This window comes from Schistocerca gregaria, chromosome 2 (genome assembly GCF_023897955.1).
Source record: "Schistocerca gregaria isolate iqSchGreg1 chromosome 2, iqSchGreg1.2, whole genome shotgun sequence".
Taxonomy (NCBI): domain Eukaryota; kingdom Metazoa; phylum Arthropoda; class Insecta; order Orthoptera; family Acrididae; genus Schistocerca; species Schistocerca gregaria.
The window spans coordinates 841,636,602-841,660,520 of NC_064921.1; the positions used below are offsets into that span (position 1 = coordinate 841,636,602).

General features: G+C 44.2%; 2 protein-coding genes across 6 annotated transcripts in view; both read left to right on the forward strand.

Annotated features, from left to right (window-relative positions):
- LOC126335195 (extracellular serine/threonine protein CG31145) overlaps positions 1-23,919 on the forward strand; it is a 1,599,051-nt gene that overhangs the window by 694,218 nt on the left and 880,914 nt on the right. For 2 of the 5 annotated variants that reach the window (XM_049998199.1, XM_049998200.1), the window contains one exon: positions 22,420-22,728. The exons of the other annotated variants lie outside the window; for them this stretch is intronic. The gene's annotated coding sequence lies outside the window, so the exon portion shown is untranslated. The remainder of the gene's footprint in view (positions 1-22,419; positions 22,729-23,919) is intronic. 5 annotated transcript variants of the gene reach the window in all.
- Positions 8,165-22,791, forward strand: LOC126336004 (myc-associated zinc finger protein-like). Its single transcript, XM_049999482.1, has 2 exons — positions 8,165-8,170; positions 22,420-22,791. Exons 1-2 carry the CDS (start codon positions 8,165-8,167, stop codon positions 22,789-22,791), a joined length of 378 nt encoding a protein of 125 aa, XP_049855439.1.

The window sequence follows — 23,919 nt, forward strand, 5'->3', positions numbered from 1 at the left end:
TAAATGAATATTCCTCCATCAGCTCATTGAACACCGCCACGTGTGTACAGCATACTCCATTCACCAAGAAAAAAGAGCACTCCTTTGAATATTTCTCTTAAATGAATATTCTTCCAACATTTCATTGAACACCGCCAGTTACTTACAGCATGCCGCACTCATTCTAAGTCTATCAATGTTTCTAGCTTCCTCGCTAAAATACGTCAGCTAAAAATGAAAACCTCATATGAAATTACAATGAAATGAATACCCTTAGTTGCATACAGGCGTTGATATAAGTCAACGGGGACAGTTGAAAATGTGTGCCCCGACCGGGACTCGAACCCTGGATCTCCTGCTTACATGTCAGACGCTCTATCCATCATTTATTTACTATCTTCACATTTAGACAAGTTTAATCTCCAAAAGTAAAAGAAACGAAATCAAATCAACTCCTACTTGGGACCGCCACTTTAACTCTGCCTTAAAAAAAGAAATGAACTAACCCTTTTCAGGCGTTGCCCCTAACTATTCCCTCACCTCTTTTATTTTACCTATTTGTTTATTTATTTTTACATGTCCATTTGAGCCATCGAGGACACAGAGGATAGTGCGACTGCAGGGAATTATCTCTGGCACGCCTCCCGTGAGACCCACATTCGCAACTATATTCATAGTGCCCCTGCCTATACTCATTACTCGAGACTTTACTGCTGAGTTCGGCCACTTTTTGTGCATGTGCACAGAAGAAGACGCTCAAATGGCCGGAGAGCCTTAAGTATATACAGGGTGAAAAGTATTCAAACCGACAAATTCTAGGAGGTTGTAGCGGACATCAAAACGAATATTTTTCCCTAAAGTCACTTTACCTATGAGGAGTCTTTTCCATTTTTTATGACCAAGAGATAACGCATTAACACAACCCAATTTCAATTAAAGTAGACATGTAAACAAAGGTTACACTGTCGGATCATGAACTTTCTGGCACGGGCAAAATCCCCAGGAGTATCCTGAATTGTTCCTGCTGCTGCTACTATCCGGGCAACCAGATCCTGTACTGATGCAAAAGGCTCTGCGTAAACAAGGTTGCGCATCTCTCCCCACACAAAAAAGTCCAGAAGGGACATATCTGGGGACAGCTATAAGACAGATTCCTCAAATTTCAGCGTTCTTACCGTGCGACGGCGTCCCTGTCCAGGATATCTGCTAAATGACCCGGTCTCACGCAGACGTTGGTACACAGCAACCAAGGTCGTATGATGCAGGATACGGCGATTAGGATATTGTTGTTGATAATCCCGCTAAGCAACTCGTCCGTTGTGGTGCGCTACGTAGTACGCACCAACCATATCAGTGTACTCACTCCAAGTGTATCGTTCAATTAGTAAACAGAGACAATGCACTACTACACTGGTGGACAGCAGATGCCTTCAACTGAAGAGCGTAATACGCCATCTAACAACTGAAGACCGTAATACGGCCTCTAACAATTGAAGAGTGTAATACGGCCCCTACCGGTATAAATAATCCTCATAGGTAAAAATGACATTAGGGAAAAATTGTTGTTTCGATGTCCCCAACAACCTCCCAGAGCTTGTCGGTTTAAAAACTTTTCACGCTGTATACAGGAGGCAACGGCCTTGCCGCAGCGGAAACACCGGTTGCCGTGAGATCACCGAAGTTAAGAGCTGTCGGCCCTTGGATGGGTGACCATCCGGGCCGCCATGTGCTGTTGCCATTTTTCGGGGTGCAGTCAGCCTCGTAATGCCAACTGAGGAGCTAATCGACCGAACAGTAGCGGCTCCGGTCAAAGAAAACCACCATAACGACCGGGAGCGCGGTGCGCTGACCACACGACCCTCCTATCCGCATCCTCATCTGAGGATGACACGGCGGTCGGATGGTCCCGATGGGCCACTTGTGGCCGGAAGACGGAGTGCTGTATGCAGGGTGTTACAAAAAGGTACGGTCAAACTCTCAGGAAACATTCCTCATACACAAATAAAGAAAATATGTGATGTGGACATGTGTCTACAAACGCTTAATTTCCATGTTAGAGCTCATTATAGTTTCGTCAGTATGAACTGTACTTCCTCGCTTCACCGCCATGATTTCATGCGGGATGCTCTGCCTGTGCTGCTAGAACATGTGCCTTTACAAGTGCGACAAAACATGTGGTTCATGCACGATGGAGTTCCTGCACATTTTAGTTGAAGTGTTCGTGCGCTTCTCAACAACAGTTTCGGTAACCGATGGATTGGTAGAGGAGGACCAATTCCATGGCCTCCACGCTCTCCTGACGTCAACCCTTTTGACTTTCATTTATGGGGCCATTTGAAAGCTCTTGTCTACGCAACCCCGGTACCAAATGTAGAGACTCTTCGTACTCGTATTGTGGACGGCTGTGATACAATACGCCATTCTCCAGGGCTGCATCAGCGCATCAGGGATTCCATGCGACAGAGGGTGGATGCAAGTATCCTCGCTAACGGAGGACATTTTGAACATTTCCTGTAACAAAGTGTCTGAAGTCACGCTGGTACGTTCTGTTTCTGTGTGTTTCCATTCCATGATTAATGCGATTTGAAGAGAATAAAATGAGCTCTAACATGGAAAGTAAGCGTTTCCGGACACATGTCCACATAACATACTTTCTTTATTTGTGTATGAGGAATGTTTCCTGAAAGTTTGGCCGTACCTTTTTGTAACACCCTGTATATAAAATCTTATATGTTGGGTGCTCTGTGGCTTGTATGTATTTGGTAAAGAAAATGTTGTTGCACACCATGAGCCGCATTTCAAAACTAATTATTCGGCAGGCCGGCAATGGGGCATATAACACATCATCAGTGGCGTTTCATAAAGAGGATAAACAAACATATGTATGAGTGGTGTCCTGCCCACTCGTCTCTTGTAGGGTACCTAAAGGATGTTGCTCTCTCGGATAACTGAACAACAATTCAAGCAAATCACATTAATAGTTTTTATTGCTACAAAGTAGATTGGCAGTACTTAACTTTGGGTCTCAAGCAATTGGCGACATGCGAATGATCAGTGTCCTTCGCTATGTACAATGTCCGTGCAAGTCATTCACACGGGTTCATATGGATCACAAGTTACGGCCCTTCTAGTGTCTCTCTTCTAGTGCATGGTTTCTACCCCGGGTCTTCTAGTGCCTCCGCTGGTGCGCGTCTTCTACTGTGCGGCAGAGGTTGGCAGGAGCGGCCCTTACATTCTCTCCGGATAGAGGCCGCTCCTGTCGCGATGCGGCCCTTGTCAGCGTCGTCTCACAGCCTTCTCTGCGGTTACGTTCCTCATCTTCGCGCCGGCCCTTGTCGTTAAGCTCAAACAGTATGTATATCCATGTCAATAACAAAAGAACATTTGGTATACACAAAATTAGAATTGCAAGATATGTTAGTGCGTCCTTGGATCCATCTCCGTGTGGGCAACCTCGTTACACGGTAGACACAGATTTTATTACATTTACGTCCATCTTGCTCGGAGTGTTATTCATAACAGGTGGCATCATCTTTCACCTCGATATTTTTTCTACCAGTATATACAATCTGTTCAAACGCTGCCTTTAACCGTCACAGTGAGCGCGTGCCACAGATTTATATAGATATAGCCTCACAGATAACAAGAGACCTGAACTATGAAACTCTTTGACCTTACCACGACTTCCATGTTTTCTTACTGGGACAGTCGACAGTTAATATGCTTCTGAGTGTTGTTGATGTAACATATAACATGGTACGTGGTTCCCTTTTTGTACCACACTTACCCACCATATCTTACATACCATAAAAGAGGAAGCGGGATGGAATCATGGTAGACAGTTTATTGACATTACGCCTTTTAAGGAATATGACAATAATAAATTGCGGACGAGCCACTAGATAAAGTTTTGTAAATACAGCTTTAAACCCAACGTACTCAGAACTCAAATAAACAGTCCCTTAAGAAAAAGTTATAAGAACTTAATGTGCCTGGCATTGATAGAAACTTTAAGCATAGCAATTATAAATTACTTCACATAGTCACTTCATCAAACTCCTTAAAACCAGTTATTACATTAAGATGGCCATACTTAACATTCTTCGCTAAAATATCCTTACAAACTTACTATTTCAATACGTTCAAGAAGCACTTGTTAAAAGGTCAATTATAAACTTAACGTTGCCGGGCACTAAGCCGCCTCGCTTAGTTTCCCTTATTAAGATAACAGAATTACTGACAAACTTCAGGAATTCAAACTCCTATACATAATTTCCATCAAAATACATATAACGAAAACAGTTACCAATAAAGAGTGACTTAATGACACTTCCACACTAGTGCCAAGCTAAGATCCAATTACATAACATGATAGAACCACTTACATAGAAGCTACAGCAGAAACACTGATCTTTAAAAATGAATGTTCACGTGCCCAGACGTGTTAACAAAAGACTGCTAGAAAGAGGTGCGCAAGGAACTCAGCAGATGCTGCAGTTTAGCCAGTTGCCAGTCGCTAATATTTAAGGATCAGTTTCGTATAAGTACAGGTTACGTAGAGTATATATTTATGTATCTACCAGCTTAACCCGCCTTGGCGGAAGGAAGATAAATACTAAACTTTGATAGGCGGTATGTGAACAACTCCCGGTAGTGGCCAGGTTCTGAAACACTGCCAGGCCAAGACCTCGGATGGCATTTCACTCCCCGCCAAGACATTGGCACAATCAAAGGTGTTTTGCACGAATCACAAAGACATTCCAATAACTCTGAAACATAGAAACACTCGGCAAAACCTTTGGCTTGATATGTGGGTAAGCGTGTAAAGGAACACGTAACACAACTTTAACCTTCAGCATTTTACACATGGACTACTGTATGAATGGGGTGCAGCTTTTGAAAACGCCAACACAAAATCATTTGATTACAAGAAACACTGAACACTAGTAAAACTTCTGAGAAAACTTTCAAATAATGGCCAACATTTAACTAGGCCGGTGGCCGGTGTGGCCGAGCGGTTCTAGGCGTTTCAGTCTGGAACCGCGCGATCGCAACGGTCGCAGGTTCGAATCTTGCTCGGGCATGGATGTGTGATGCCCTTAGATTAGTTAGGTTTAACTAGTTCCAAGTTCTAGGGGACTGATGACCTCAGATGTTAAGTCCCGTTGTGCTCAGAGCCATTAACTAGGCCAACTGAACTCTCCCACCATCTTAAAGTTCGACTTTGAAAGTCTCACCATAATAATAAAATATAAATGCCTCTGAGTGCGTCGGTCAACAAAACACAATAACGACCACTTACTTCATATCACGTACACAACACGAAGTAGCGGGTTCCACAGCTTCACCGCTTCACTTCAAATTTTGTTCCCAGCGAAGTCACAGAACTTGTATCTCCCAGCTGATCATGTCGCCAAAACGCCCGGCCAACTTCACACCACAACATATAACGGTCATCACTCTCGTTCGGCACCCGTTGACACTCGTCTCCCAGCGAATGTCACGAGATCTCGAGGGTTACCCGTCGAAGGCTAATAACCCAATCCCTTCGCCCGCCAACCCGGAAGACACGCGAAAAGCAAAGAATGCTTAGCTCAGCCACAATCGATCTCAACGATACATGAACAAATCAAGACTGGCGCCAGCTCGTCACGGCTCAACATCAGTTTATCTGTACATCTCGATGTATCTGGTATCTGACGATGGATTATACAAAAACACCTGATGTCAAAGTTATTCATTCACCAGCTGACGACGTTTCACTAAGTGACCTAGTCATCATTCTTGCAGTACTGTCCCAGTTACGTAATATGGCCTCGTGCTTCCTGTATGAGTTCTGTTCGCATCTGTAGCTGTGACAGAAGCGTCAATACTATCATGAAATGTGTCCGTTTAACGATATGCAGACGTGTGCAGCGAAAGATATTTGAGCCCCTGAGATGTGCATTATTTTTAACCATCATAAAAGATTTTTTGCTTGACAACGTTGTTTGGATATTATGCAGCGTTACAATCCCAAATTCCCACAAGGCCAAGATTTGTGAGGACACAGTTGGACAGTTCAACGATTTTCGCCATCATTCGATTCCGCTTTAACCAAGCCTCCTGTCCTCCATATCTGCGAAGTATTAACATTTACGGTTCTCCTGCACGTAAGTGTGATTCTGAAGTATAAGCTATTGTAAACCATGTCTCGTTTTCATGTCCAAAGTTCGACTGCCAAAGATCGAAATTTTTGAGACCATTCGGTCAGATTTGTCGGTTTTGTTTTCTAAGAACCGTTGCCTTTATAAGGCGATTATTAATTTCCTTTACAGCTAAGAGAAAAATCTGTTGGTTTTAATAGTATTAATATGTAAGTAATCTTTTATTTCTTCTTTAGTGTTTCCGAAATGAACTTCTGTTATCGAGATAGATATGCATTCATTTGTTGATTTAGCATTTTTATTGCATGTCACGTCCCAAATACTGGCCTGGCAAAGAAGTACTTTTGAAGTGCAACTCATAGTGTACAACAAGATATGCTTCATGAAATGGTGTCACCTAGATCATGGGAAAAATTTTTCCTTTAAAAAAAATTATAACTCAATGCTGTGGCTCCCTGTAAAATAAGAAATTAAACTATGAAAACGATGAAAGGTGGAGAAATGAATTAAAATTTGTTTCATAGCCAAGACTTGAACCTGGGTGTTTTCCATTACAGGCAGGAATGCTAGCCACTACACCACCACTACACTGTACCGAATACTGCTGCACGGTTTGCTTAAACCTACTGCCCTCCCCAACGTAAACCCTAATTCACATCTTCACCATTCTTTCCCTTTCTTAGATTATCACTACTGCCGAGGCTCTCTGGCATTGGAATAGCACCCAATTATTGGTCATAATGGGGAAATTCTATGCCTCAAGTGATCTATATGTCTCATAATTGAACACTCATCGAGACACTTGAGTCTCATCTTTATTTTCGATAATGATGGAAGCTGAAGAAATGGATTAAAAATTTTTGCCACAGCCTGGACTTGAACACAGGTCACCTTGCGTACTTGTCAGGAACGCTAGTTTGTACTCAACCACAGTCCTATAGCTAACATTGCTGCGCGGACAACCCAGTTCCGAGGCCCTCGCCAACACAAACCCCAGTTCACATCTCCAGCTAATTTTTCCCTATTAGACAGTAACTGTCGCCGAGGCACTCCAGCATTATAATAGCACCCCATTGGTGGTGTAGTGGCTGGCATTCCTGCCTAATAAGCAAGGAGGCCTGTGTCCAAGTTCCAACCAAGGAACGAATTTGAATTCCGTTCTTCTTATCGCAGATAAAGAAAAGACTCAAATGTCTCAGATAAAATATAATTATAAGAAAAATAAACTATGTTTCTATCTCCGCAGTAAGAGACACGTTCCTTATTTTTATACCTATATACATAAACATTCCTTACACTAATTATTTTAGAAGTACAAGGAAAAAACAACCTATTTGAAACAGCTCGCACGTGCCAAGCGTAAGTACGCTTCCAAGGTTAAGACCGCCAGCAATCGCATGCGCTTCGTGAGTACAGCCTGAGCACGCGTTGTTAAGTTCGTGCCACCGCGGGGGCGTGACCGCAAAGCGTCGCTCCACTGCAGGCAAATCCTCTGCCCTCGGAGTCCTACAGGCCGGTGCTTCCCTACTACTGCCACATCTCCGTGTGTGTGTGTGTGTGTGTGTGTGTGTGTGTGTGTGTGTGTGTGTGTGTGTGTGTGTGCGTGCGTGCGCCGGTTCGCACACCAGTTGCGGTTGTCCGCGAGCCGCTGAGAAAAAAAAGGAGAGAGGGCAGAAGACGAGACGAGGTATTACAGGCACAAAAATGCATTGAGAGCGAGAGAGGCAGAGGCCAGAAAGAGGCTTAAATGCCGCTGAAAAGCAGCACTTGGTTTTAAACTGAGAGAGGAAAGAGGGGCAGAGGAAAAAAAAACATCCCCCAGACACGCGCTTCATGAAAAATGCTTTTGGTCTGCGGTCGGCTTAGCAGGGACTGTGCTGAGCCGGTCCGCGCCGTGGTACATTCTTGGGATCCCGCACTCTGCCAGAGACGCTTTAAAACTGCTTACATGAAAAGGATTAATTGAGCTTCCGTCCACGGCTTCCAGTAGGAATCCGCAGAGAACTGGTCACGTGGCGGCGCTGAGCGAGAAAAGCGCGATGTCGGTGCGTGCGGACGTAGTAAAGAGAGAAGAAGGGTTGATTTGCAAAGTGTCTGTTGTCTTAGGACGGGTCAGCGGTCACGTTTCTTCGGCCCCGCGTAGAAACGTAGGACAGGAAATCGTCCATTCTGCTGCACCACGGACACGTGTTACCACCCCTTGTACCGAGTCTTCGTCAGTCTCTCTAAAACCGTACTCGCACTTGACGCGCTGCACTTTTTATACTGGAAACGTTTGTATAGGCGCCTAGTGCCCCCGCACCTGTTGAGACGTACCAAGGTTAATAACAAAAGCTCTCCGCTAATTTCTTGTTACTAAAATGGCACATACATACAGACTATTAACTATACAGGTGCAAAGAAAGCGGTGAGTAGAGGTCAATGAAAGAAGCAAATAGTCCTAATAAACCTATGTCCGGAAGCTATGCTTTCTCCGCATCTTTTCATCGATGCCTGTTCATGTATCCCAGTCGTGTTCCGAATGCATTGACAGTGATCCACAATGAGTTCCCGGGATTCATCGATGCTATCAACAAGGCTTTTAAATATTTCGCCACGAAAAAATTAAACTGCTTCAGTCAACGGACGTCGGAAGCCATGGTTTTGGTGAGTCGCAGCTGACACATTTGTTGTCGAAGATTCTCGTTACGTTTCGGAACAGTCACATAAATGTGTAAAAATATCCTTATAGGTCAGGGAACAGCAGCTGATGTAAATTGACCACTTAATTAACCTCATACTATAGAACGTACTCCAGCACCGAATATCAACTGAAATGTTCTTACCAGTCATCTTCCATGTCGTGCAGCTGTTATAAACCGTGGCTCTCCCGTCAGACAAAGGTAATTTCATCAGAACAATAAACTGTTCAGACTATACTTCTGGATCCAGACATGTCTTAACATTTCCAGAAGCGGACGGCGAACATAACGACTTACTTGCTTTGAACAAGGAAGCACATGTAATTCTACACAGCCAAACCGTACTATTCGCTAATGGACAACCGGCTAACTGAAAACTAAATTCCGATGAAGTTATTGAGCAAAAAGAATTTGCGAAAGTATCTGAACCGATATGTACTGAAGCCGATTAACTCAGTTTCTCAGAGGTAGTTGTGAAATTAATATTATGCGAGAGGCTTTCAGTAAGTAATGCAACGCATGTTGGTTTTATTCAGGATTCCAATACATGATACTGTTTCCCAATCTTTTGACTACAAAACCCTGTTTTTCAATATACTCTGTTCAGTGCGATGGCGTTACGCCACCTTACTGCTTTGCAAGGTCGTCATGGGTGGGCAGACTTGTGTGAGGCCTTGAGTTGTCATGCAGTTTTGTGGCGACTAATACGCTAAAAACGTTTCCTCAGTCTCCTTAGGATTGCACAATACAGTTCATAGTTGGTCGCGACATCAAGAGGGAGGATATCAAACAGAATAACCCCTTCAGAATCCGAGACGACCATCCTCACGACTTTATCGACTACGGGTACCGCATTGAACTTTTCCTTCTGAGGAGGGGTGGTGTGGCACCACTCCACTCCATGTTTCCGGTTCGAAGTGATGAAGCCATGTGTAATCACCTGAAACGACGTTCGACAAAAAATTATCACGGTCAGCCTCGTAATGCGCAGGCAATTCCGGACAGATGGTCTTTCGTCGCTCTTTATGGGTCTTCTATTAGGTGGTGAGCAACCCAACGTGCACACACTCCGCTGGTGAACGAGTGTATGAGCACTGTCAACAGAGACGTCCAGTTGAGCAGCGAATGAGAGTGTCCACACGTTCCAGCACTGCAGGAGTAACAGCTTTGTGCGGCCGGTAGACACGTGAGTGATAGGATAGGTTTGCGCGATATTGTTGCGACGATGACAAACGCCTCGCCCAACGACTTACCGTGCTTTTCGTCACTGCCACGTCTCCGCAGACGTTCTGAAAGCGCATATGAGTTTCTACGATGCTCTGGTTACCCACCCGAACAAACTAAATAACAGACGTCAGTCTGGAGTTTATGTACATCTCTGCAACCTACTGGAAATTCATGAGAGCATAGGGGCTGAAGCGGGAATTCCACGATTCCCCACAACGAATTCCGCAATTTTTTGACTGAAACTGGCCGAGAAAAAATCTCCATTACTTGCATTACGTATTGAACGCTCTTCGTAGATCTTGAAATAGGTAAAACTGGTGGTGAGCAAACGGCAGAGTAACAAACAGGCACCTTTCAAAATGTAAGTAGATGGCGTCAGTGAGGAGATCTCCCGTGATCTGGGAGTGATTTCCAGATCCTGCAAGGAAATAGTCCGAGGACGTAAGATGGATAACCGGATCAGGCTCAGAGTCTACGGAGTGGATACTCTCCAAGACTGCTACCGGTAACTGCGAGTTTGGATGTGGTTTCTGTTCCCCTAGACCTTTCGGCGGTCGTCGTAACTATGATTCGTATTAAGCAGTTTAGCGAGGAGAAACGTTAACGTTTTGACGGGAACCAGCATATGAACCAGCGTCGTACCACTGTACATGGTCCGGTATAGCGTCCAGTGAACGGGGGTGACTTGCTGTTTATCCAGGAAAGTCACCATTACATATATTTATCCAGCACCCATTTAGGAATTCCCCTTTGTACAAAGGCACCAGTTTGACGTCGCAGTGTTCTCGTCTGGAGTACCACCATTGAGCATGTACGCCACTGCATGTTTTTCCAAGGGGACCTTTTAGAGGCTGTAGTGCTTAGGAATGACGTTCTAGGACGGTTGGGAGATTTTGCGAAATGTAAGGAGATGTGTTCATTGGGATATATGGTATTTCTTCCTGGCGGAAGAGTACCTGAAATATGAGGACGTCACGTCTCTGTTTGTCAGCAGTAATATCTGATTCAACATGGATGGAACGCTATAGGCATTTCGAGATCGATATAGTTTATTTCAAACCTCTTGTTCTGCTCTACCGCAATACAGACGACTGATAGCTTTCGTAGGACGATACCGATCAGCCAGAACATACCACCTACCTAATAGCTGGTATGTCCACTTTTGGCACAGATAACAGAGGCAACGCGACGTGCCATGAAAGCAGTGAGGCCTTGGCAGGACACCGGCGGCAGTTGGCACCACATCTGCGCGCAGAATCCACTAATTCTCGTAAATTCCTGGGTAGGAAGGCGAAGAGCTCGACGCTACGTTCAATCACATCCTTGATGTGTTCGAGCGGGTTCAGATCTGGTGAGATGAAGATCGAGTACATCAATTGGAACTCGCCACTGTTCCCTCGAACCACTCCGTCACGCTCCTGGCTTTGTGTTGAAAAATGCCACTGCCGTCGGTAAACTTGATTGTCATGAACAGCTGTACGTGGTCTGCAACCAGAGTACGATACTTTTTAACCGACATGGTGCCTTGCACGAGCTCCTCTGGACCAGTGGTTGCTAATGCCGTGGTGCTAACCTTGGCGTCGGCCGCAGTAGCCGAAAAGTTCTAGGCGCTTCAGTCTCGAACCGCTACGGTCGCAGTTTCGAATCCTGCCTCGGGCATGGATGTGTGTACTGTCCTTAGGTTAGTTAGGTTTAAGTAGTTCTAAGATCTAGGGGACTGATGACCTCAGATGTTAAGTGCACAGAGCCATTTGAACCATTTTTTTTATTAACCTTGGCATCTGCATGAGATGTCGGCTGCAGAGACCAGTCCTGAGGAGTGTTCGGTGCACTGTGTTCAGACATACTTGTTTTCTGCCCAGCATTAAAGTCTGAAGTTAGTTCCGCCGCAGTTTGCCGCCTGTCCTGTTTTACCAGTGTGCACAGCCTACGACGTCTGACATCTGTAATTGAAACCTTCCCGTCTAATATTGGATGAACGTTTGCTTGCTGACTGAACGCTGCGTCTCTTAAAATCTTTTAACTGCTGCTCTGTCAAGACTACCTGCTGATTATTACGACGAAACATAAAATGTGTTGTCGCCGTGGCCCTCAGTCGTTACCTGAAATTATTAAGACTGATTCTTACCTTTAATTATTTATACTGGATCGCCATCTGACTGCTACAGCAAACTGTGGAATGAATATACTTACTTCTCTTTAACATAATTATAAGCTGCTGGTGGAGTTTCATAATACTTTGTGACTGGAATTCTTTAAGTTGAAGTTAATTTAGATTTGATAAAAGCTGAAGCTCAGTTTAGACTTTTCTTTTAAGATAACAATAAATTCCGTAAAGCATTTACGTGAATGATTTTGGGATAGAAAATTCTTAATGCATTTAATCTGGTAGAAGTTAACTATATTCTGAGAACGATCTTGACAAACAATTACAAGGGGCATAGTTCTTTACAAAAATTCTTAAAAACTAGCATTGTGCTACATATAGCGAGTGGCTGGCGAGCACACCGCTTCTTTCAAAGTGTTAATTCATACCTCGCTTACAGCGACCTCCTCTCATGTCTCGCTAGCTACGACTGCCTCGTCTCACATCTTACTCGCAACTGCTCGCTTCCAACGCTCAATGCTACAAAAGTGCGGTCTCGCCGCCAACAATGGTTTTTGGTGCAGACAATCCCTGCTACCATTACAGATGTATTACTGCGCACTGTTTCCCGCTCTTTCTCAAAATGTATCTATGCGCGGTTTCCCGCTCTTTCTCAATAATACACAATGCAATTTAATTAACAAAACAATTTAAATAAGAAACAGTTCAGATAATTACATGCTAAAACAGTTTAAATACGCCTATTACATAATTACATATGCCGCCACTCGGCTTTCTTAAAATTTTACTACGTTGTTGAGTCATATGGACTCAACATAAGAATAAAATTTGATTATAGAAAATAGTTTGAACAAAGTGTATACACAAATGCTGTCATACGAAATGATTTGTCTATCTCTAATAACAGAATATGTAAATAGAAAGGGTTTTAGTAGGAATTGTACATCAAGTAAAATTTGGTTCCCTTAAATTTAACAACAAGAATAAGAGTAAATGTGAAAATCAATATACAGATCATATGAAGCAATTGAAAGTTTACATTATGAAACATTTAATTCAAATTGGCATCTCTTAGTACCACAATTAAGGAAGGTACAAAAGGAATTGGATAGCATGGTCAAAGCACTGGCAACTGTCTATGAATGCACTCAAAAGTCTGTTCCTTTCCCTCACATAGCACAACACCAGGTTTCGCCATGTGGTTCCATCATCGCCTTGCTCCATAGTTTTAGTGTACCCAAACACTAAGTACGTCGTCGAATAGCCTGAGTTGCCGCAGCCACATCAGGATTAAGTTCCATCTCCAATGGTCCATTAAGGTTGGTGGTGTGCATCTTGGTATGCAAACACCTATTGTCGTACATCATACTGTGGTGTGTATCTAGGTATGCAGGCACCAATTGACATACATCGGGCTGTGGTGTGCATCTAGGTATGCAAACACCTCGTCGAGAACATCATTGGTTGAAGTCACGTGTTTCATAATGAAGGGTGGAAGCCCAACCCCATGACGTCTGGACGTGGTTTCACCACGTGTTGAAGATACTCACCACAGCACTCCTCGACCACCCGACAAGTCGTGCAGTTTCCGAAACGCTCGTGCCCTCGGTCAGACTCAGACTCGTTGCGCTCCTTCCCCATTCTACACATGGACAGTGCGCTCACTGATACTAGATGCCCCATGTGTGTGTCTGACTAGTGCCATTTCTCTTCAAGTGATGCTGCTGTCACGTGGACAGGTTTATATCGATGGCAGGTCGGTGGTCATAATGTTCCGGCAATCAGTGCGTACGCATCTCCTATATGTACACGAAATTCCCAATTTCTTATTCATGCAATATTTCACTAAGGAATCTTATTCGCAGTGTACGTTACAGTCTGCTCATGACAACAGTGTAGATAGTTCATACGGAAATATTCACAGTTTACTATACGTGTAAACCATGTGACATCAAAACTCCGCCCTGCTAAAAACTGTCTGTTTCGAGAGTGTAATAGTTTATTTGAAAGCTCTTGTACTGGTGTTCCAAGCAAAAACATTTTAGTTTTTCTGAAAATTTATGGTTTTAAAGAATATTAGTATTGAGCATTTTATTCTTAGAGAATATTACAATGTATAAATGATATTCTTTCGAAATTCAGTGCCATAGCCTTGCGGGGTAGATGAGCGGTGAGGCGCCTTGCCACGGTTCGCGCGGCTCCACCCGTCGGAGGTTCGAGTCCTCCCTCGGGCATGGGTGTGTGTGTTGTCGTTAGCGTAAGTTAGTTTAAGTTAGATTAAGTAGTGCATAAGCCTATGGACCGATGACCTAAGCAGTTTGGTGCCATAGGAACTTATCACAAATTTCCAAAATTTTAAGTGCCATTGTTTTGTAGTACCGATTCTTCTGTTTCCAGAACTCAACACTGTTACTTAAATACGTGATAATTCCTCATTTATTTAAATTTAAAAAACTGCACTTTGTCGAAAATTCTTGGCGAACTTTGCAAACCCCCGTGCGGATTAAATCTTCCCTTTCATAAGAGAGTACCTATTACTTCGACATTTTCTACTGAAATAGATTTTTGTAAACAAATTTGCTTCACTGCCTATCGTATCTTGGTATCTTTTACTTCTTCTTTGTTTTGCATTAACATCCAAAATGTAATAGTCCTGTATGTTACGATTTTGTAATTTCTGTAATACGCGCGTCTGTGAAAAGTCGTCTTTCATGAAGCCATTGCTATTTGTTGTTTAGTAGTTAATGTATATAGCTTTTATGTGTGAGTCAGTACCCGCCAATAAACTCAGAAATTGTGTTTCAACATGTAATTTACCCATAGTTGTGGAATAGCTTTCAATCATGTTTCAACGCTTAATTTTCTCTTAGTAATTTTTCTTTACTCGCGGAGTAGCTTTCAATCCTCATGAAGGTGTGGTTATGTATAGTTACTTTGTTGATAATTTCCATTTATGAACTATTTGAAACTCCTTCTGATTAATTAGTTCACGGATATGTGTTAAGACACCAGTGACCATGCATGCGAAAAAGCTAATCATAGAATTGTGCTTGCTAATAGAAAATGAGAATGGAAATGAAAAATAAAATCTAAAGTATTTTGCACATTATTTAGTAACAGTTCGCCCCACCTAATAATCACAGGAAGAATTTAAAAGAAGAAATTTGTTGACACTGAGGCATACCCAACAGGTCGGTAATTTACAAGGTCGTGCCAGCTGGTGAATCCCGTCCAGTTTTGGCACTTCATATCCGCCGTTTTGAGACTCTTGCATTCCTGTCGGTCCCTCACCAGTCTAGAATAATCAGCTGCTGGTATAACACAATTTCACGGACCTGTTTTTCGCGTCTTCTTGGTTGGTGCCCACGCCTCGTAGCGTACAATTCGTGCCGTCATAGTGCAGAGCGATATCAAACGTCTCTTTAGTAATAGACGAGGAGACGATAGCGACTGGGTAAACACAGTAACGCTATCCGTCATTTTTTTCGGCTAGTGTAAAACGTGTGTGAAGCTCTCTCTCCTCAAAAAGGACTTGGCAGACGCACGCCCTACTTGCTGTAAAAAAATGGTTCAAATGGGTCTGAGCACTATGGGACTTAACAGCTGAGGTCATCGGTCCCCTAGAACTTAGAACTGCTTAAAACTAACTAACCTAAGACCATCACGCACATCCATGCCAGAGGCAGGATTCGAACATGCGACCGCAGCGATTGCGCGGTTCCAGACTGAAGCGCCTAGAACCTCTCGGCCACACCGGCCGGCTCCTGTGAAAAGAAACTGCTTACCGTGCTGCTGCGGGCACCTGTCGAGGTCGGTCGATGCCATTCTCCCTCTGGTCAGATGGTGCATAGCAGCACGTGTGGCGCTTCTGCCCCCCCCCCCCCTCCCCCGGTAAGACAAAATATGTCGTAAATATTGACAGTTCGTACCATTCTCTTGCTGCGATAAGAAACCGCTCATCGTGCTGCTGCGGTCGCTATCATTCTCCTCCTCCTGGTCAGCAGAAAGATTGCAGTGTGCATAGTACCACATGTGGCGCTTCTGCCTCACGCGAAGAGATAACTGCGGGTGTTTGGTTGAAACACTAACCGTAGCTGAGAAAACTTGGTGACACAAGAAAGAAACAGTCTTACGGCATTGGCGAGCAGGGAGAGTCCGAAAGATTGCTCAGCCGCCTAACCGGAAAGGGTTTCTTTCCTCCGCACATATCAAGGGTGGGCGCAAACTTATAGCCAGATCCTTCCACAGACTAACAGACTCACCTAAGTTCTTTAGTGGAACGGGAAATCCACACCCAAAGGAGCTCAGGGAAATGACCCAACTGGGAGGAGTGGACCCCAGGCCTTTCCTTTTAACAACATTCACCTTTTTACCAAAAATACAAATTGAAACCCAGATAACAGGTTCAGGATAGGAAAGTATCAAACATCAACACGTGGAAGGGAGACCCACAAGATAGTTAGTCGTTTTCAGCAAATTAACATTTATTTAAGAAAAACATACTGGTCAATTAAATGCTAGATTAATATCAACACGAAAACTATCAGAATTATAATGACATATAAAGTGACAAACTACTGAAATTTACCAATATAAGCAAAGGAAACAGTGTTCAATAAACACAAAGCATCTGAGTTTATGAACAGTTAATTTACAATAATTCAAGAGTTAATCCCGCTAAACTCCACAGCCTACAACCCTGGCGGCAGTCGCTCAACCCAGGTATAGCTCCAAGGAACAAGACGCCTACTCAACTTTGCTAGGTATGACAGACCTCGGGCGTTTGGGCAGGATGCCGCGAAGGTAGCGGCCCAGAAGTCACGGCTGCAGACACCAAGGTAGACACGCGTATTTCGCAATCAACTGTGAACACACGCGAGGCAGCACCATCATCAAACAATAACAGAATGTACACTAACAAATGATGAGACCCGCTTTAGCAAGATAAATACAACTCTTAACCTTAGGTAAAACAAATAGTTGAAGCCAAATCTATATATGAGTTTGCCCTACGCAATAAATACTTGCGCCTCTGTCTAGGTAAAATGATAAGCAAGTACATGTAACTGACAAGGTGCAGGTATAAAAAGACCAGCCGCAGTAGAACCCCCTAAGGCGTGAATAAGTATTGCTAAAACGCCTTATGAAATGGTTCAAATGGCTCTGAGCACTGTGGGACTTAACATCTGAGGTCATCAGTCCCCTAGACTTATAACTACTGAAACCTAACCTAAGGATATCACACACGTCCATGCCCGAGGCAGGATTCGAACCTGCGCCCGTAGCAGCAGCGCGGTTCCGGACTGAAGAACATAGAAGCACCTAGAACAGCTCGAAAAAATGACCGTCTATTGTTGTGTTACATACATTAAACGTAATTCAACCTTTTCTTGCTTTACAGATGAAAGACAAAACTATCTGCATCTTTCTTTGAGACTTGGTTTATATGATCACTAAGAAATTCTTGTCGGACCCTTCAGCTTAGCTTCCTTTCACAAAATGTTAACTTCTTGCTCGCACGTGTGCTTCCACGTGTCTGCTTGGCGCTTAACATACGCATTGTCAAGGTTTTGATCCAAATTCTTGCTGAAATGTATAACGTGGGCTTTATACATGTTGTGGTCATTTAGACGCGGCAGAGATCGCATGAGCGGCACTTGTTACACATTGTGGAATTCCGGGGATGCACAAGTTTAGATCAGTGGGGAAATAAAGACAGGTGGGCATTTCATATTGTCTGTGCTCGGGATTAACTTTGGACGGCCTCTAACACAGTATTGGCCTCGGCCTCGACAGTTGACTACGGCAGCGGCACGTCCCCCACATGGAAGTAGCCACAGCACGTCCTTTGAACTGTGGCACGTAAAACAATCTGTGTACGTGGTTAACAAATGGCTATGCCATGCGTTGAATGCCCACAGTCTCTGCCTGTGATTAAATGTTTTTGCGTGAAACATCTTTGGGTGATAGATCGTGTCATGGGGAACAACTTCTGTTTCAGATAAAGTGTTATCTGACTCTTCCCGGAGACAGTAAGCTTCCTAAATAGTACTTTCCAGCCATGAGACGACGAGATTGCAACGAACTAGCAGGGTCTGCTAAACCGATGGGCTGCATACTACATATTCCTGTCAACAGATAGATTACCATTAGTGTCTCTAAGGAGGTAAGGATATTTTAAAAGCGAATCGCTCGGCCTCCCCCAGTCCATGTAGACCAGATGACTGGATTACAAACAACACAGTGCATACGCACCTCACAGGGTGTCATTGGCGTGCCTACTCTCAGGGACACAACCAACACAAAAGGACGCAACGTAAGCGTCAGCAAACATTTTGTCACTAACGAAATTTGTTCAACATGACATGATCTGTCACCTCTAGACGCTGATGTAAAGACTTTGAAACACCACGTATATTGAAAGAAGCTAGATAACCGACGTCACTTTTATTTCCTTGTATTTACTGCTTTGTGTTTGTTGTATTATTTATTAGTATCGGGCACACACTCGCCATCAGGGGCACCTGCATTACAGAAGATATTGTCCGACTACTTCCTTATAAAATGTCGTTTATCTGCTGGACATGACATCCGACAATGACACTCATATAATGATCTAATTATATGACAGTTTTAATCAGCGTAATAATTTAGTGTATGACGTACTTGCCAGTGATGTGCTTAACATCCAAAGATATTGATAGAGTTGTTTATTTAATAGATTATACCATTTTATTTTTAAACGTAGGAACAGAGTATTCATACAAAAATACACTGCACAACAGAATTAAAGTATAACTTTTTCGGAACCCCATAACTGCCTCCAATTGTGACATGTAAGTTTGAAATTTGGAGCAAAGGTGCCTACAACCTTCTCTTTTACTGGTGCGAAAGTGTGGCTCCCGGCGATTTCACCCTCGGGCTCGGCGGCGATTTAAACAGCAAGGCGTCGACGCTTGTGAGGAAATGGCCTCGGCTCAGAAGTTCCTGTGGGCTGTAAAGTAGATGATGATGTCACATTGGCACCAAATTTCACCAGAATTCTGATCAACGTCACCGTGGACGTGACACATGATGACAAGATGACCACAGCTCCTTTACCCACATTTCACCCCTTCTGTGATGCCTCTTTGATATCTCTAAGACGGGGAAGGGGCAACAAAACGACTATTCACGTTGTTGTGTAGAATTTATGAGTCTGGCGACATACTGTCTGACTTCCGGAAAAATATCATCCACACAATTGCGAAGACTGCGAAAGCTGACACGTGCGAGAATCAGCGCACAAACACCTTAACAGCTCATGCATCCAAATTACTGACAAGAATAATACACAGAGGAATTGAAAAGAAGATTGAGGATGTGTTAGGTGACGATCAGTTTGTCTTTAGAAAAGGTAAAGGCACGAGAGAGGCCATTCTAACGTAGCGGTTGATAATGGAAGCAATATGGAAGAAATATCAAAACACGTTAAGAGTTCTTGTCGACCTGGAAAAACCGTTCGACAATGTAAAATGGTCCAAGATGTTAGAAATTCTGAGAAAAATAGGGGTGAGCCATAGGGAGAGACGGGTAATATGCAACATGTACAACAGCCAAGAGGTAATTATGAGAGTGGACGACCAAGAACGATATGCTCGGATTAAAATCGGTGTAAGACGCGGATGTAGTCTTTCGCCCCTACTGTTCAATCTGTACATCGAAGAAGCAATGATGGAAATAAAAGAAAGATTTAGGAGTGAAATTAAAATTCAAGGGGAAAGGATTTCAATGATGCGATTCGCTAATGACATTGCTATCCTGAGTGAAAGTGAAGAAGAATTACATGACCTGCTGAATGGATTGAACAATCTAATGAGTCCAGAATATGGATTGACAGAAAATCGAAGAAAGAGGAAGATAATGAGAAGTGGCAGAAATGCGAACAGCGAGAAATTTAACATCAGGATTGAAGTACATGAAGTTAAGGAATTTTGCTACCTTGGCTGTAAAATAATCAATGACGGACGGAGTAAAGAGTACATCAATGGAAAAAAGAGCATTTCTGGCCTAGAGAAGTGAGCTAGTATCAAGCATAGGCCTTGAGGAAGAAATTGTGAGAAATTACGTCTGGAGTACAGCATTATATGGTGGTCAAACACGGACTGTGGGAAAACCGGAACAGAAGGGAATCAGAGCATTTGAGATGTGTTGCTACAGCCGGATGTTGAAAATTAGGTGGCCTGATTAGATAAGCTTACCATAATTTGACGAGAATCTAAGTTCTAAGTTGATGAAATCTTACCGAGGTATCAACCGATTCACGTTTTCTGTTCGTCATCTTTAGAGGCGCACTTCACAAGGTTTATTCACTGCTCCACTGATGCCCCTGAAGATGACGTGTAGAAAATTCGTCGAAACGTCACGATGGCACCACGTCTCGGCTGATAACCTGAAGATTCGCATTTTGATCACTGATTCACGTACTACCACTGGTTTGCAGAGCACATTTCCAACCATTATGCACTCTAGATACTGATATACAGGGTGAAAAGTGTTGAAACCGACAAACTCTGGGATTGTAGGGGACATAAAAACAAATATTTTCCCCTAATGTCATTTTTCCTATGACGATTATTTAAACCGATGGAAGCCGTATTGCGATCTTCAGTTGTTAGAGAGCGTATTACGCTCTTCAATTGTAGGCAACTGCTGTCCACCAGTGTAGCAGTGCATTCTCTGTGTTTACTAATGGAGCGATACACCTGGAGTAAGTACACTGATATTGTTGTTGCTTACTACGTAGCGCAACACAGCGGACAAGCTGCATAGCAGGTTTATCAACAACAATATCCTAATCACCGTATCCCGCATCATACGATCTTTGCTACTGTGTACCAAAAGTCTGCTTGAGACCGGGTCATTTAGCAGATTACCTGGACAGGGACACCATCGCACGATAAGAACACTGCAATTTGAGGAAGTTGTCTTGCAGCATGTGGAGCGGAATCCTTGAATCAGCACTCGTGCAATTGCACGTAACATGGGGATGAATCAGACGAATGTAAGAACAGTCCTTCGAGAGCAATTGTTACGTCCATTTCACTTACGGCGTGTCCACAACCTGGAACCAGTTGATTATCCACCCAGAGCACAGATTTCGCAGTGGTACCTGGAACAGTGTGAAATGCATCTTACATTTCGGTCTTCTGTGTTGCTTACCGATGAAGCAACGTTCGGGTGTGATGGAGTCTTCAACATGCACAATTCGCATGTTTGGAGTGAGGATAACCCCCATTCCACAGATACTAGCGCTCATCAAGTGCATTAATGTGTGGGTCGGTGTTCTTGGGGACTGTTTAATTGGGCAGTATCTGCTACTTAGGCCATTAAATGGGAAGCACTATTACAATTTTCTCGCCAGAGCATTGCCAGAATTGCTGGAAGACGTCTCGCTCCCTACAAGACAACGCATGTGGTTATGACATGACGGAGCGCCGGCACATTTCAGTCGCCTCGTGATGACTGGGTGTCGTGTGATGTCCTTAGGTTAGTTAGGTTTAAGTAGTTCTAAGTTGTAGGTGACTGATGACCATAGATGTTAAGTCCCATAATGCTCAGAGCCATTTGAACCATTTTTTTGAGAGATACGCAACCTTGTTTACGCAACTCCTGTTGCATCAGAAGAGGATACGGTTGCTCTGATAGTAGCAGTAGCAGGAACAATTCAGGATACTCCTGGGGTTTTTGCCCGTGTCAGACAGAACATGATCCGACGGTGTAACCTTTGTTTACGTGTCAATGGAGGCATTTTTGAAAATCTACTGTGATTGAAATTGGGTCGTGTTAAGGTGTTGTCTCTTGGTCATAAAAAATGGAAAAGTATTTGTTGGTTTAGTTAATTTTCCGCCAGAGAATTCTTCCTCTACCGGTTCAAATACTCCTCATACGAAAAAATGACATTAGGGAAAAATATTTGTTTTGATGTCCCCTACAACCTCCCAGAGTTTGTCGGTTTAAATACTTTTCACCCTGTATTTATCTCGAGATATGCTTCTGAAAAGATTAAAGTCGGACATATAGTAATTTAGGAAACCCGAAGAAAGGAATACGTAAGGTAGCTGCTGGGAACAGCAGTCCGCATTTTCGCGGCTGCGGACCGTTTCGCGCCACTATTGTACGACTCGCCGGAGCGTGTGTCGGTCCACTTGTTGAACCCGGCGGTCCCCCGGGCGCTGCGCGGTGCTTCGGCGGCCGCGAGGTCAGGGCCGGTGATAGCGTCGGCTGTTATCGCCCGCAGCTGCAGCGTCAGCGGCCGCGTCCAGCGCCCCCGGCCGCGGCAGCGCCAGCGCCTCCGCCGGCCACGTCGGCGCGCCGGCAGTGCCTGGTGTGGGCGCCTGCAGCGAGTCTCGCGCCCGCCGTCGCCCGGAGAAGCAGCAGCAGCAGCCGCAGCCACAGCGCCGCCGCCGACTGCCCGCCGCGACAACCACCTGGCGCCGCCGCCGCCGCCGCCGCCGCCGCCAGCGCGCACCACTGCCGCCGCAAGGACAAGTACTCGCCGCCCCCGCAGCCGCCGCCCTCCGCCTCTCCGCGACACTCCACAGCGCAGGTACCGGCGTCCCGGCTGCTAACAAGTGTGTCGCCTACTAACGCAACGTTATCGCTGGTGTGACGTTTCGGCGAATTTCTTAATCTCCATCTTCAGGTGAAAATGAATTAATCAAATTCTCACATCCCGGTACAAAGGAATATCAAATGGTGTAAAGTTTCGACATTTTTCTGCCTGTTTATCTTCAGCTAAGTACTAATCCAACCATCAGTCCACAGCGTAGGTACCTCCCTTCATAATACCAACATGTGTGACGGTCAGTAAAGTAGTGTTCCTCCTCTGCGACGTTTCGGCGAATTTCTTCATCTTCAGGTGAAAATAATAACAGACTATTATAGTAGTCAATTCACAGCGCAGGCGCCTACATTCTTACCACCAACAAGCGTGCGCCGATTACCAACGAAATGTTCTTTCTGGTGTGACGTTTCCAACAATTGCTTTCCCTCTATCTTCGTGATAACGATCCCAGACTATTAAAGTAATCCCTAGACCTTAATCGCTGCTAGAAACAAATGTGTTACCCACTAACGAAATTACATTCCTGGTGTGACATTTCGACGAATTGATTTCCCTTCATGTAGAGGTGAAGAACAATAATTTAATTTCGCATGATTCAATGACCTGATGCAAGACTTTTACTTGGATGACACTTCGGCAACTTGTCTGTACCTAGCCAGCCGAAGCGGCCGAGCGGTTCTAGGTGCTACAGTCTGGAACCGCGCGACCGCTACGGTCGCAGGTTCGAATCCTGCCTCGGCCATGATGTGTGTGATGTCCTTAGGTTAGTTAGGTTTAAGTAGTTCTAAGTTCTAGGGGACTGATGACCTGAGATGTTAAGCCCCATAGTGCTTAGAGCCATTTGAACCAATTGTTTTTTGTCTGTCTCTAACCCACCCCAATAACCTCCAGATTGACGTGTCGTTCCTGATAAGTTTTCACATCACTCAGAGGTGAAGGGGGCATTGAAGGAACACATATAATCCGTGGCCAGACTGGGATTCGATTCCGTGGGCTTCCGGTTTCCAGACTCGCATTTTGCCATTTGCTCACCAATCCCGACGTTCAATTGGAAATAATCATTGCCAAGTCACTGCACAAACAAATTTGACAATCACTAGTAAATTGTTCTTTCTTGTGTTACGTATTCATACCCTCAAACGTCAGGTAACAACGATCCAGATTATCAAAGCA